The sequence below is a fragment of the Electrona antarctica genome, assembly GCF_951216825.1.
Source record: "Electrona antarctica genome assembly, chromosome: 7".
Lineage (NCBI taxonomy): Eukaryota > Metazoa > Chordata > Actinopteri > Myctophiformes > Myctophidae > Electrona > Electrona antarctica.
Window position 1 is genome coordinate 27,482,268 of NC_136812.1, and position 15,195 is coordinate 27,497,462.

At 44.2% G+C, this 15,195-nt stretch overlaps 1 protein-coding gene across 1 annotated transcript in view; it reads right to left on the reverse strand.

Annotated features, from left to right (window-relative positions):
* The window catches only part of raver2 (ribonucleoprotein, PTB-binding 2), a 107,928-nt gene that overhangs the window by 9,431 nt on the left and 83,302 nt on the right, over positions 1 to 15,195 (reverse strand). Inside the window, exons 7-10 of the mRNA XM_079504940.1 lie at positions 10,865 to 10,947; positions 10,464 to 10,562; positions 8,910 to 9,021; positions 2,187 to 2,581 (exon numbers count right to left, since the gene is read on the reverse strand). Coding sequence (XP_079361066.1) covers positions 2,187 to 2,581; positions 8,910 to 9,021; positions 10,464 to 10,562; positions 10,865 to 10,947 — 689 coding nt within the window. The remainder of the gene's footprint in view (positions 1 to 2,186; positions 2,582 to 8,909; positions 9,022 to 10,463; positions 10,563 to 10,864; positions 10,948 to 15,195) is intronic.

Below are 15,195 nucleotides of genomic sequence, written 5' to 3' on the forward strand. Positions count from 1 at the left end.
ATACATGAACATACAGTACTGAGAAACAAAATAATGTTATTTAATACAAAAAAATATATATTTTTTCAGGCTCTGGTATCGTATTAGTGCTCTTACTGTAAAGTGTGTTATGGTGAGGTGACACTTAAATTGGAGAGGGTCTGGGTGCAGTTTACACTCTAGCAGCGCCTCTGGAGGGTGTGGCGTTCCAAGCATTCCAGTGCGATCCCAAATCACACGTCAGTGTAGTGACACTGTAGCTTCACAGCTTAACTGCTTTCTTTCTTTCTCTCTCTCTTTCTTTTCCAGTAGTAACTCATAGGTCATGTTTGTTGTCTGAGGTGACTTTATTGTTGAAATGTATGACCATGTGTGCTTTCTTCAACCTTGATTCGTTATAGCAATAACAATGTTGCTGAAACTCAGTCTCTCTAGTACTTTACATTAAGTGATGCTCTGGATCTTAGCCTTCAAAATAAGCTTCAGGGTCAAGAGAAGGACAACCTTGGCAGGGTTTGAACCAACAATCTTGGTAACAACTAGAGAATGTGTTAACAAAGTGAACCACAGTTCTTTCTGTTCCATCACAGTGTCCCTAGTGCTTTCACTGTTGTGGATGTTTGGCTTTAAAAACATGCTTTGGAGTGAAGAGTAGGTCAACCTTGGAGCAGTTTTAAACCAATGACCATTGTGTTAAGAGAACATCTTAACACAATGAGACACAGCACAGCACTTTGAAACAAGCGGTCAAAGCACAGTTGTAAGTAAGTCCGGGTTACAACCCAAGTCCGGGTTTAAGGTTCTGACTAGAATGTTTAAGTGGTTAAGCATAGTTCTGGATACTTCAAGTAACATTTTGAGCAGCTGCTCAGGATTCTTACTTATTTTTTTACCATGTTCTCACTCAGGAATCTGGTAGCTGGAGGGAAAAAAAACTCTGTGCAGCCTTGAGTTGGCAGAGAATGTGGGTGTGGTGTGAATGGCAACATGTCCTCACCTCACCCACTAACATGTGGGGTCCCTCAAGGGTGGTTTTAGGTGCTCTGTCTATATTGTTTGATGATATCAAAAACAGAATCTTATTTGAGGGTTAACATACGTAGTATAGTAGGACTTATTTTCTTCTGATGACATAATGAGGTTATTTTGACCATACAGATTTTTGTTTGCCATTAGCAAAAAAGAGTTAGCTCTAAAGAACTGAAGAATTTCTAAATTTGAGCAAGAATTGTGCAGCACTAGTTGGCTTTCCAATTCATTGTATTTACTCTTATGTTTTTTGCTCCAAGTGAAGCACTTTGATGTTGTCAGTTTAAAGCCACAGTAGTTGGCTCCAGGTGCCACATTTTTAATGTTAATGTTCAGCAACTACAGACTAAAGACACAAGAATCGTTATACAGTATATTATATACTTCAAAGGGTGGGTTATCCTTCATTCCATAGTATCATTAATATGTTAGCTATGTTTTTCTAATGAAAGCATTATAGTTGGGTAAAGGTGGTACTTGGATTCAGAAATCAGGGAAAGCGGGTGCTGAAGCCAAAACAGTTTGAGAACCTGGGTGCGTTCACCCAGGTTCTCAGACACTCAGATGAGCTGCAGTACAGTTTAAATAAGCATTGAAAAACAGTTCGTTTTTGTGCTGCCAATTAATTACAGTTCCCCTCTAGTGGGAGCTGATCTCCATTATTAAAAAGCAGAGGCTCAGGAGAAGACAGCCAGGGGACTATAGAATCAAGAATGACTTTACAGGTTTGTCTTAGCTCTATAATTAACATTCTCAGCTCCAAATGTACCACTGGCCATCATTGTTTTCACCATGGACATCAAAGAATGTTATACTGTAGCATAGCAATGTGTGAACCCAACACTGACATGGCCACATTTGGCAGGCAGCAATGTAGAGGGTTTTAGACAGGTCTGGAGAGTCAAAGGCAGACAAGTTGACAATGGGGACAAGCTGATGGACCATAAGGAAGACAGTAAAGCAGGCATCAAGTGGACAGAAGCCAGAGACCAGCAGGAATGCCCCTAGCCATAGAACACCAGTCATATGAGAGAGACAAGTGAAGCAGGGATGTGAGGAGTCAGTGGATATCTAGGTGTGTATGTGTGTGCGTGCGTGCGTGCGTGCGTGCGTGCGTGCGTGCGTGCGTGCGTGTGTGTGCGTGCGTGTGTCTGTGTGCGCGCACGCTGTATGCTTACCAGTGGGGAGCCATCAGAGATGCTGGGCTGGTTTCCTGGGGCTTTGGGCGGAGGGGGGCCGAGGCCTGAGTTACTAATCCCCAGGGAGTAGCTCTGTCCCTGGGGGTGGGAGCTCACTGTGGTCCCCAGGGAGTAGCTCTGTCCCTGGGGGTGGGAGTTCACTGTGGTCCCCAGGGAGTAGCTCTGTCCCTGGGGCTGGGAGCTCACTGTGGTCCCAGGAGGCGCAGGCTGCCTGTCAGATGTTGAGAAGGAAGCAGCGGGAGTGCTAGAGATGGTGTGCGGTCCATTCTGATCTCCCCCTCCGGCTGTCCGTCCCTGGAGGTATGGCAACATGCCTGCTGCTGACACCATGTTGGCACTGTGGGGAGAGCCTGGCACAGCATCCTGGCCTAACTCTGCAGTAGAGACAAGGGCAGGTGGACGGGGAGGATGGAGAGAGGTGAGACCAGAGAGAGAGAACAACGTATGAGAGGAAGAGAGAGGAGAGTAGAATAAAATGGAGGGGAATGTCAGTTTAGATGTGAATGATTGATATGCCTTTTTGCAGAAAAGGTGCACAAATATCCGCAAGGAGACATGCCATAATACTTCTCTCCATCTTTCTTTCTGACTTAAGACACGTACGGCACATGTTTGCAGACATTAAGGGCGCGTTCGGAAATACCGCACCGGAGCGCACTCGCCTATTAGTTTGCTCAGTGCGCTATTTCCAAACGCGCCCTAAGACTCAGGCCTGGAATTTCATCATATTAGGGGCAAGGTTTTTCATGTTGTTTATTTCTTTAGGAAAAAAATGCAAATTGCCATGGCAGCACAGAACATCAAAAAATAATATATAATCCACAGAAATAATTAATTGAATTTAAAGGTTATTTGAACTTAATTTGCTTTTGTGCGTGATGACACACGCCAGCACCCGGTACATAAGACGGGGCCACATCTCCAGTCCACGCACCATCCATCTTTTCTTCTGCATACAGACAGAACAAGCTGTGTTATCGCCGAGTGTATAAAACAATACTAAGTGCTATTAATCTCATAAAGGACGAGTGGTCCCGCACTTGTACCACGAGGTGCCTAGTATTTTACCCGGTGGTTACTTCAAACAGTAAGTACGCTACGCCAAGATTTAAGACACTATTCTGCTAAGTACAGCAAACCTTTAGTGTGATACTGGGTAGCGTTAGCTAAGCGCTAGCTTGCATTGCTACATGCTACCATAGCATTAGCAGCATTAGCGCTAGCTCAATAAAGCGTTAGCTTACTCTCTATAGGGTTACAAGGTCCTAGCTTGAATGAGCGCTAACTAACTTTGACTTTGCTAATAGTGTTATCAAAGCACTAGCTAAACTACCGTTAGCCCACGTTGACACTAGTACTACCCTAGTGCTAGCTAAATGGACGCTAGCATTAGCTAGCGTACACCATAGCCGATAGCCCCACAGCTAATGGCTCAAACCACACGTGCAGCAAGCGTTAGCTCGTGGCTAGTAGCACTGCTACTAACCAGAGTTACCGCTAATAATGAATATGGATGATCGTGATGTTAGCGCCCCGGCCTGCACACAACAGGCCGGGGCTACCACTAGAGCTCCTCAGAAGCTTTGTCGCATTAACACATGCAACAATTTGATGTCGGCCCGAGACCCACATAACCTGTGTGTTTTCTGCTTGGGCCTGAAACATGCTGAGGCGGCTCTGACTGATCAGAGAGAATACAGCAAATGCACTGAATTGTCACGACAGGCCAAAAAGACGTGTCTGCGATGCGCTCAAAGCCATTTCCTAGCCTCATTTGATGACGACGAATTTGACGAGGAAATCGAGCAACAACGTCGCCCAGACCCTCCTGCGCAGGACCCGTGGCCCAGCCACATGCTAACAGGCAATGCTAACGCCGCTTCCTTCCAGAACGAAAGCAGCGTGTACACTCAGTTGGGCGCGAAGCCTAAATCGACCAATGCCGAAAAAACCTTCGGCTACAGTTAGCACAACCAACAGACTACGGGTCCCCAAAGCACCCTTGTCGAACCAGCACCTCCTCAGGAGGGCCCACCTTGGCCCCCAGCCTCCCTGGGCCGCTCTTGGGGCGGTATCATGGATGATGAAGTTCCTGAAGTTCCTGAGACTCCAGTGGTGGGGATCCCACAACGCTCTAACGGAGGGAGTCCCCACGGGAAGAGTCCTCTCCAGGAAAGTCCTCACAACAGACGCCAGTCTGGGGCACCACACTTCAGGGCAGGGCGGCCAGGGGAGTTTGGGACCGGAGTCACGGATCTCTCCACATCAACTATCTGGAGTTGCTGGCGGTGCTGCTGGCATTACGCCACTTCGAACGCTACGTCAAAGGCTACCACGTTCTTGTACGGTTAGACAACACCACGACAGTGTGTTATATCAACAAGCAGGGCGGACTAAGGTCCCACCCATCCAGTGCAGGATTAGCCTGGCTAATAAACCAGACTAATATCACACAACACTGTCGCAGTATATCAGTCTGGGCTGGCTCCACTTGGATTTCATTTCCCGGGGAACATTTTCTCTTTGACGCAATTGGTCAGAGCTACTGTCAGTCAAAAGTCTCAAGCATTGAACGTCACTGTACCAAAGCCCGCCCATATTGCATACCGTGTCCCGATTGGTCCGACCTGTTCTCGGTTGTAGGAAAGAGGCGTGCTACTGAGCCTCGCCAGACCGTAATCCGCTGGTAGGCAACTTTTTTTTGCCAACGGCTGATTCGGTCTGGTTTATTAACCAGGCTAGTGCAGGATGTCTGTTTGGCGGCGAACTGGTCGTCGCCTTCAACCTTTGCGAGGGTCTACAACGTGGACGTTACTGAGCCCTCGGTGGCTCATGCGGTGCTGCAAGTTGCTGAGGAGCGTGGGAATCGCCCTCAGGCCCCCTAGTCCTTGCCCTGAGGGCTAAATCACTTAGGGGGTTGAGGCCAGTATGGTCGAATCAGAGCTTATGAAGCAACTTCCCTACAAAACCTCTGACCCTATCTCTCCATCAGGTCGGGGGTCTGAGTGGTAGATTGATGGTCCTATAAGGGCATGTTCACCGTTCAAGGACGGGAACAGCCCGAGAGGTTGGTCTCTCTCTCGTGATAACGAGTGTATGGATACCCTTTATACAGTATGTTCCCCAACTGTTGTTAATATAACCACAAAATAAAATTTCAAGTAACATTACCTTGCACTCGTATTTGTTTACTTAGACTCAGAGTTAACATTTTGTGTAGCCTACCCTTAAGGAGGTGATAATTTGCAGATGTTATCCCTGAATGATGGATTGTTGTTGGGCATCATGCTGTGAACTTATGGGAATATGTCAAATCTAAAATGAGCGCCTGGGGATATGATATTGTAAATGAGATTGGAGTGTATTGGAGTGTAACCAAGAGAGCAGCCTGCTGTTAAAATATTATTATTAAATATCTCTGCTGTCGGGGAGAAAACACCTAATTCCAAAATGTTAATTTTTCAGGAAATGAAAAAAAAAGAAAAAAGAAGAAAACCTTATATTTTTAAAACAATGCAATACTGCCCCATCAAACTTGGTTTTGTGACTTTATATATTGTCAATTACTTATATGAGAGGGGGAGATGTGGTGGAGGCAGCTGCTTTAGCAGACAGTTTGAGGATCCAATGGAGTTACAAGGTTTTGTCTGAAGTGCTTTTTAATGCTTTTCATACTGTAGGTTCAAAATTATTTTAACCAACACACAGAAGTAAATGGTGTTTAATAGCATTGATTTATGAAAAATAAATCAAAAACCTCAGAAATGGAGGTTTTTGACGGCTAATCATCGTTATTGCAACAGCTTGTTGCTTGTTGCATTTCATGCTCTCAGATTCCATTCCATTCACTCCAGGGGTTAATAACACGCAACACGCACGCACGCACGCACGCACGCACGCACGCACATACAAGCACATACAAGCACATACACACACAGATTAATAACCAGTAAGACCCCTGAGGGCGGGAAGTGACAGCAGAGGGTGACAGCAGACTGCATGGGCAAGTGCTGGCGCTTTGGCATGGGGGGTCAGATCAACATATGGAATGAATGCTGTACTGGCCATATATGGAGCGTGTCTTGAGTGTACAGGGTTTGATGAGGTCAGATCAACATATGGAATGTCAGAACAGGTCAGCTCCATATATGGAGATCTAAGGGTGGCAGCGGGGGCAGTGTCTTGAGTGTCCAGTGTTTGATGTGGGCCCAGGTAGGGCCAGGCCTTAATTTTCGGGCCTGTTGACAACTCTAGTTTTCGCCGGCTGCCGGGCGCGGCTGCATTAATAACTTTGGGGCAGGCCCGTCTAGAGTTTAAATGGACAGGTATCAGTCAAAAGAGACACATTGAAGAGTTAGGATGGATGGGGAAGAATCAACATATGGAACAGGTTCTGACATAGGCCTATATCCATTATGGTGATCTAAGGGTTTGAGGGTTGAGGTCAGATGTAGAGTTGCTAGCCAATATTGATGACATGGGCATGGGCTTAATTGCGACAGCAGGTCACATTTACTATCTCCATCCCTGATGATGTCACGTGATGTCACGAGACCTGAGCACCATACTGTACATGGGGGCTTTGCTATGTATGGGGATTTTGAGTGATACACAGACTGACAGACAAAAATGTACAATTTCATAGAAAATGCGACCTGTGGTCGCAATAATTGATAATGTGTATGAGCACACATCACAAAATTATTAATCTCATAATAGCCAAACAAATTTGGGCCTCATGCGCCAATAAGTTCCTTTCCTCTTCCTAAGTGAATTCCTAACAGAAGTCCAGTCATATTCATGAAACGTTCTTACTGTAAGTAGGCAGAATTGTTCGTAAGCATGTTCTTATGATGATGAATCCAAATCCTCGTAACTTGAAGGGTTGTGCCAGTTCATCCAAATTATCATAGGTAGACGCCCCACTTATCCTAATTAGCATCCTAATTACCATAGGGAACCACCCCACCAATTATTTGGTGTAGAGAGAAAGAAGGAGGGGACCAAATAGAGATCCTTTAATCCCAGGTGTGTGTATAATAAAAGCCTCAAAATACCACCAAAAATAACTAACATAAATATGCATACAGTGCACCGCACTCACAAACACACTCAGAAAGTCTGTGATACAGCGTTCCCATTGAAAAAGGTCACACTGCTTTTCCCAGTTGGGGATTTGACTTGCAAATGTGCTCAGGTTCCCCAGGGGATTTGTATAGCAAACAAATATCCAGTAGGTTGAACTGAACCGGAACCCTGATAGCTGTTATTGAAAACCTCGCTGAGCGGGAATACAAACAACAACATATTCTAATCGTTATTCCGAATAGGAATTTATTCTAGGGATGAGAAACCTGAATAAACTACTTAAACATGAAGAAGAAATGCCACCCTACATTTTTAGTTTGAAATCGGCCTCATGGTGGCATTATAACAAGCCGATTAGTGTGTTTACCTATAACTGGACCGATTGACGTGAAACTTTGCAAGCACACTCCCTAAACTGCCTAAAGGCCAAGGAAAAACCTCTGCCATGCATTTTTCAGAGCAGCCTTTTATAGCGCCACCAGGAGGCAGATTTTTGCAAAACACATTTCTTGATATTACATCCAAACATCACGCAAATCAGTACACATTATCTCTAGTCATGTGATCAATACTGTATACACAGTCAAATCATCAGTGTTAATTTATTCATTTGTAACTCTGGAAGTGTAAAAAAAAGTATGTTATACCTCATACTTTAAATGCTTAGTATGAGGTATAAAATACAGCAGTCTTGTGTTCATAAAACAGAAAGATTGGGTATTGGGTAAGACTGACATTATGTATCTTTCAGGACCTTTCACTGCTTCGTCTCAACCATTGGCTCAATGGCTCAATGGCTCTGGTCTCAGCCACCGCGGTGGATATTTTGACATTCCGTTTTTCTTTTTTTTTTAATGTTGCCACTACTGTCGGAGCAGCCAATAAACTACACAGGTTCATCTCAATGTTCTGGGCATCTTTGTAATGTTAGTGTTAGTAAAAAGCAGGTAAAAGAGTAACGTTTGAGGCAGACTAACATCAGTCACTCTGCCGTTCACTATAGTAGAAGAGGTGCGCCTGGTGAGGGTTTAAACCCCGCAGCTACGTCGAGTCCGCCTACAGGAAATACGTAAGCTGCGACCAAGAGACCCGTTTCTGGATTCGTCTATAGGCTACTTCCTTCACAGGTGTTACAACTGATATTAATGAAGGCTCTGATCCATTCTGTTCAAACAGAGTCAGGGTGGTGCTATTGTGCGTGTTGGCTCACTGGAAACATTCCCTGAAGACCCTAAGAAGACCTTATACTGTAGGTCGAAACGTTGGATTCTTGTCAATAAATATTCAGCATCGTGGCTATGAGTGTGTGGCCTTTTTCTTATTTTTCCAGGCTCACCAGAAACACTCTGCTACACCAGGGGGTCTCAAAGTGTCCTTGAGTGCAGGTTCCAAAAGTCTCCGTACGGGTGTGTAACTCTGGGAGTGTACAAATGGAACCAAATGGACCCGTAATTATAAAGTTTGAGAACCACTGCACACTAAATGGAACAGAGCCTTAATTAGTATCATCGGTAAACACCTGTGAAGGAAGTAGGGAAGCGGCCCGGAAGAGTTATTCTGTGTGCATAGAGCCCATTGGCCAGGTCCAGTCAAAGTGTAGTTCCTGTGTCTCACCTGTGGGGGAGTCTCCTAGAAGGCCCTTCCCTAGGGCCACGGGACATAGGGGCCTCAAAGACATGGCTTTATGGAGCAGCAGCCGGGATGGGTCGTGTAACAGACTAGAGGCCTGGTAGAGAGAGAGACGGGGGGAAGGGGTAGCGAAGGAAAGAAAGAAATGCAAAAGGTTAGAGTAGAGCACCGAAGAGCACCAAAGTCTTCAACTTTGTTTCATTCTAAATTACTATAGACTTTTTTTTATATTGCGTCAAATAAGAACTGTGTTCCAACAAATGATCCCGGCGGTTTGGTTCATATGGATATGAAGAATCAAGTGACGGCGTGAAAACGCTAATGTTATTGCCGTCAAATGTGTTACGTTTTCGCCAGAAACGAACTGTATCAAAGGCCATCTTAAACGATACAGAGTCACCTCCCTTAATAGTTTCTAGATGTCCATCCATGGCCCGCTGGACAAAGATGTCTGTATTTGACTTACTTTGTTGTAAAAGTCCTAAGTAAAGTTTGTCTTTCATGTGCCAGCGACCATTTACCAAAACAAACAGTAGTGTCAGGTCCACTTTTGCATTTTTGGCGTCGAGTGTTGTAGTGCTAACTTTTTTAAGTGAAGGGGGACGCCCCATAAGACACGTGCGTGCCTTATGCACACACACACACACACACACACACTGGGAAGGTTACCTTTAAAAAGTAATCCCCTACAGTTACAAGTTACTTGCTAAAAATTGTAGTCAGTAACGTAATCCAAGTGGTTTGTCGTTTGAAATGATCTTGATACCTCCACCACACTGGCCAACACAGAAGCCATTGAGAGCTGATTTCACCCCGCTGCATGTTAATTATATGATCCATAGAGTTATGGTTATGTCTGCATTATAGCGAGCAATGCATAGCCTACTGGTGTGCCATTTTAACGGTATCTTATCATTCCACTCCCCGTCAGAATATCACCCGTGTGTCCGTGTCTACAGAGCATCTGTAGATGCGGACACCAGTTTGCACACACCCCGCCTCCTCTTGTCCCCGGTTACAGATACTGTCAGGAGTGTCCACTGGCTACAGATCACGCTATGAAATGTAATATAATATAATTATATAATATGGTGACTGGAGACAGTGGAGAGTTAGATTCTGACGGCGGGGAAAACCATTGGTGCTGCTGAGACCGACGCGAGACACAGTGCACTGAGCGCAGCCCCTGATCATGTGTCATGCATGCATACTTTATTTCGACTGATTCATTTATTGTTTGGTGTTTTAACTTATTTGTAGGCCCAAGGAAATTAGGGGAGAATGTAACCAAGCCTGTAAGGGGGATTACATACCCCCGTTACTGTAATCCAGATTACACATTTTAAAATGTACTCTAAGACGTTACAGTTACTGTTTATTTGTCCTCTGATTACGTAACGGCGTTACATGTAATCCGTTACTTCCCAACCACACACACACACACACACACACACACACACACACACACACACACACACACACACACACACACACACACACACACACACACACACACACAGAGTGAAGCAGGTGTCTTACCCCGCTGATGCGCTTGTCTTTGATGTGCATAAGCTGTTGCTGGGCCATCTGCATGTGCAAGAGATTCTGTAAAACCAGCCCATTCCCCAGCATAGCACTCTGCAACAAACAGCACAGTAATTATTACACTTCCAATACACAGTAATTACACAGCAAATACGCACGCACGCACGCACGCACGCACGCACGCACGCACGCACGCACGCACGCACGCACGCACGCACGCACGCACGCACGCACGCACGCACGCACGCACGCACGCACGCACGCACGCACGCACGCACGCACGCACGCACGCACGCACACACACACACACACACACACACACACACACACACACACACACACACACACACACACACACACACACACACACACACACAGTGATGCACTCTGATTACCTGTTGTGCTTTGCCCAGTGTCAGCAGGGCTGTGGTGAGAGGGGGTCTGAAGAAAGGCAGGCTGTGAGGGCGGCCGTACTTCCCTACGAACAGAGACACAAGTATATCCATGAGTCATCCTCGTTCTGCTATCATAACAGCACATCAAATATTGTAGAAAGAGGATATTAAAAGTGCAGCCTTGCCGATGCGTACAAACATGCCATAATGTAGCCCTTGCCTATGTTTATGACCTTGCAGGCTTATGCAAACGTTAACATTAAATTTAGATTGCATGTTATTTAGAGTAGACAGATGCCAGGACATTAGTAGACCTGGCATCCTAGTGTGTATAGTTTCATTGTACAGATTATTGTTATTTTTATATATATTATACTGTTTAGACTGATGATAGGTTCTTGGTTTACCTACAGTATGATCCTAGATTCCTATTTCTATGCATTTGATATTACGTCTTGTTTTCCTTGCTTACTGTAAATCGCTCTGGATTAAGAGCGTCTGCTAAATGCCTAAATTGTAAATAATGCATCGGTGTGAATGTGTGTGACACAAAATGTCTTTCCCGCAGCCCGAAACATCCGTGTGGCATAAAATAGTATACATTTGGAGTACTGTCCTCCTTTGTTCATCAGTATTACCGTATTATTGTTAATTTTACAACCATTTATTTTTAACTTTTAACTTTTTCCCAATTTAGTACCTGCTAATTGCTACAGTTGGTCCTAGGTGGAGGTGCATGCTATTCCTCCTACTTCCACAGCACACTGAACAGGTGACCTGACCGCAGAGGATTCAAACTCCTAGTTTCCGCAGTGGTGAGCACTGAGCAGGAACTTCTGTATCATTATTAAGTTCAACGTTTAGGATGCATGCAGCACCAAGTTAGAATCGTGACTCGTCTTGAATGAGTTGTGATGCCGCACCGAGTTTTGAAGTTAGAATCATGACTGGAATGCGTCGCTGTATCTCATTTTCAAGACTAATTAACATCTACAATAGAAGTTCTGAAGCCAGCTCCGTATCAACTCCTCCTTTTTGTTTCTCTCATCTCTTTCTTTGTGTTAATTCTATACGGCTCACAAGGCCTCCTCATAATAAATGTATGTGTCAATGCTGATGGTAGCTTCCTCCAGACCAGAATAGGTAGAGAAAGTTTAACATTTAATCAGGGGGGCCTAATTTTAGACTTTAATTGTGTGCGCACGGTGCCTTGAGACCCCCCCCCCCCCCCCCACAACTACCACCTTCTCTTCTTCCTTTTCTCATTTGTTCCACTGATGTCACACAACTTCATTTTAATAGCCTACCTGATTAGGCATTCATCAAATAACCAAGGTGTGTGGACAGCTGATTATGAATGAGAGTCTATCAGTGAGACATTTCTTATGGTAGAACCTTTAAAGGTTTGACATTCATTTTCATTTATTTTAATTTTTTGTTTTTCGTTTAGATTTTATGACCTTAATTACACCCAAAAAACCTGAACTTTGAACATTCAGTGGATTTTCTGTGGTCTGGAGTTTTCTCTGGGGTTTGGAAGCCTTTTGAGCTGCAATGAAAACAGGCAAAACAGTGACATCTGCTGGCAAATCCCATTGACATATATGGGATTTGCAGGCTGTGACATCACAAACAGTAGGAAAATAAGAGCACTTGTTTGAGCCAGAAAACCCCAGACCACAGAACATCTACTGAATGTTAAAATGTCAGGTTTTTGAGGGGCGCTATATATATACAAGTTTAATGTTTGTCAGTTTTGTAAACGCCATTGACAATGAAGGGAACATTTACGTCATAATGTACAGTAACTCATTACGTCATATTGTCTCTTTATTGTTAATGGCTTTTAATAGAGCACCAAAGTCCTGACGTCACTTTCAGTAGAGGGCACCAACACACAGGTTTATAGGTTTTTTATTTGTATTGAAATCTCCATAGGGCGATTTTATGTCGCTTCATATAAGAACTGTGTTTGAAAAATAAACCGATCACCCCGGCCTTTTCACTCATATGGATATGAAGCATCGACTGAAGGTGGAAATGTACAAATATACCCAAAGAGTAACAAAATAAGCGTTAGAAACGAGCCAAACAACCCAGAGACTACATTTCCGTGTAGGCTGCTTCTGCCCGCAGCCCGTCGCACAACAGAAACTGAACGTTAATTACGTTTATTTTAATTTTATTGATATATAATGTATCGTGGTTAGTACGAGTCGAGTCACCACCAGCTGAGCTTACGTCAACGAGGAATCTCAGGAACGCAATATGTTGACAGCTGGGCGTGACGTATATGCTCAGCGACATTGCATTCATATGTAGTTTCAAGGCTTTTGCGGTCACATTAATTCCATTTTCTCTAGAAACTGGCTGTATCAAATATGAATGGACATCATTAACGACGCACAGCCACTCCCCTGACAGAAACGCTGGGGTGGTCGGTTTATTTTTCAAACACAGTTCTTATATGAAGCGACATAAAATCGCCCTATGGAGATTTCAATACAAATAAAAAACCTATAAACCTGTGTGTTGGTGCCCTCTACTGAAAGTGACGTCAGACTTCGGTGCTCTATTGTTTTGTTGGCACTGTTTGTTTTACATCACCATTACAACACCTAATCAACATGAGTTAGACTTAAATATTAGCGCCCCACACTTCACAGGTGTGATTTTTGAGTACAATTGAGCTCAGAAAACCTAAAGAAATTAAGAAAAATTACAAAAACGTATTTTTAATGTCACAATCCCTTTAATAAGTTCAGCAATCTAGCGCTCGTTTTCGAGAATGAAAACATTGAGTACTGCTCGTGGTTGAAATAGCAAAGGAAAATAAGCAATCTGCACACACCATCTCATTTGCTGTGATTCCAGGACAACAATAGTTAAAACCAAAGAGATGATAGTAGATGACCTACACCCTTCTTAATTATCAATCATTAATAATTAGACATTATTAGAATTTCAGTTTTCATCATGTTTTTGGCTCTTCTGCAGAGGTCGTCATGAATGGGACTTGAACACGCGACACGCTGTCAGGCTAAAGCCTATATGTGGCATGCGCCTGGACCACTTGGCCCGACCAGTGGAGAGGGTGGGCAGTTTCAAGGACCTCAGTGTGCACATCACTTTGGAATTGTCATGGACTATCTATTTACAGACAGTATACAAACACTGCGACAAGGAACGCTAAGCAGCGCCTACTGTATACCACCAGACAGCTGAGGAAATTGGAGTGTCATAGAATCCTTCACCTCGGCAACGACTCAGAGCATTCTGATGTGGTCTACACCAGTGGTTCCCAAGTTTTTTATCCCGTCAGCCAAAACAGAAATTAGATATTCGTCCCGGGACCCAAACTATTGAAAATGACAGATCTAAAAGATCACAACGCATCACTTCGCGCCGCGTTGTGAGCTTGTAGCTCGGCTATTTTCACGACCTCCTAAATATTTGTTCTAATTTATGGAATTTCTTAGATTTGTTTTTTTATTTCTTCATGAAATTACTGAAAAAATCATTACATTTAGTTTTTAATTCATGAAAAGTTTAGTTTTTTGGAAATGTTTTGAAAAAATAACAATTAAAAAACAAATCAAATGTGTCTGCGACCCACAAATGGAATTTGGGAAACAGTGGTCTCTAGTCTAAAGTATCACTGACACGTCTGGTATGGGACCAGGTCTCTAGTCTAAAGTATCACTGACACCGTCTGGTATGGGACCAGGTCTGTAGTCTAAAGTATCACTGACACCGTCTGGTATGGGACCAGGTCTCTAGTCTAAAGTATCACTGACACCGTCTGGTATGGGACCAGTGGTCTCTAGTCTAAAGTATCACTGACACCGTCTGGTATGGGACCAGGTCTCTAGTCTAAAGTATCACTGACACCGTCTGGTATGGGACCAGGTCTCTAGTCTAAAGTATCACTGACACCGTCTGGTATGGGACCAGGTCTGTAGTCTAAAGTATCACTGACACCGTCTGGTATGGGACCAGTGGTCTCTAGTCTAAAGTATCACTGACACCGTCTGGTATGGGACCAGGTCTCTAGTCTAAAGTATCACTGACACCGTCTGGTATGGGACCAGTGGTCTGTAGTCTAAAGTATCACTGACACCGTCTGGTATGGGACCAGGTCTCTAGTCTAAAGTATCACTGACACCGTCTGGTATGGGACCAGGTCTCTAGTCTAAAGTATCACTGACACCGTCTGGTATGGGACCAGTGGTCTGTAGTCTAAAGTATCACTGACACCGTCTGGTATGGGACCAGGTCTCTAGTCTAAAGTATCACTGACACCGTCTGGTATGGGACCAGGTCTCTAGTCT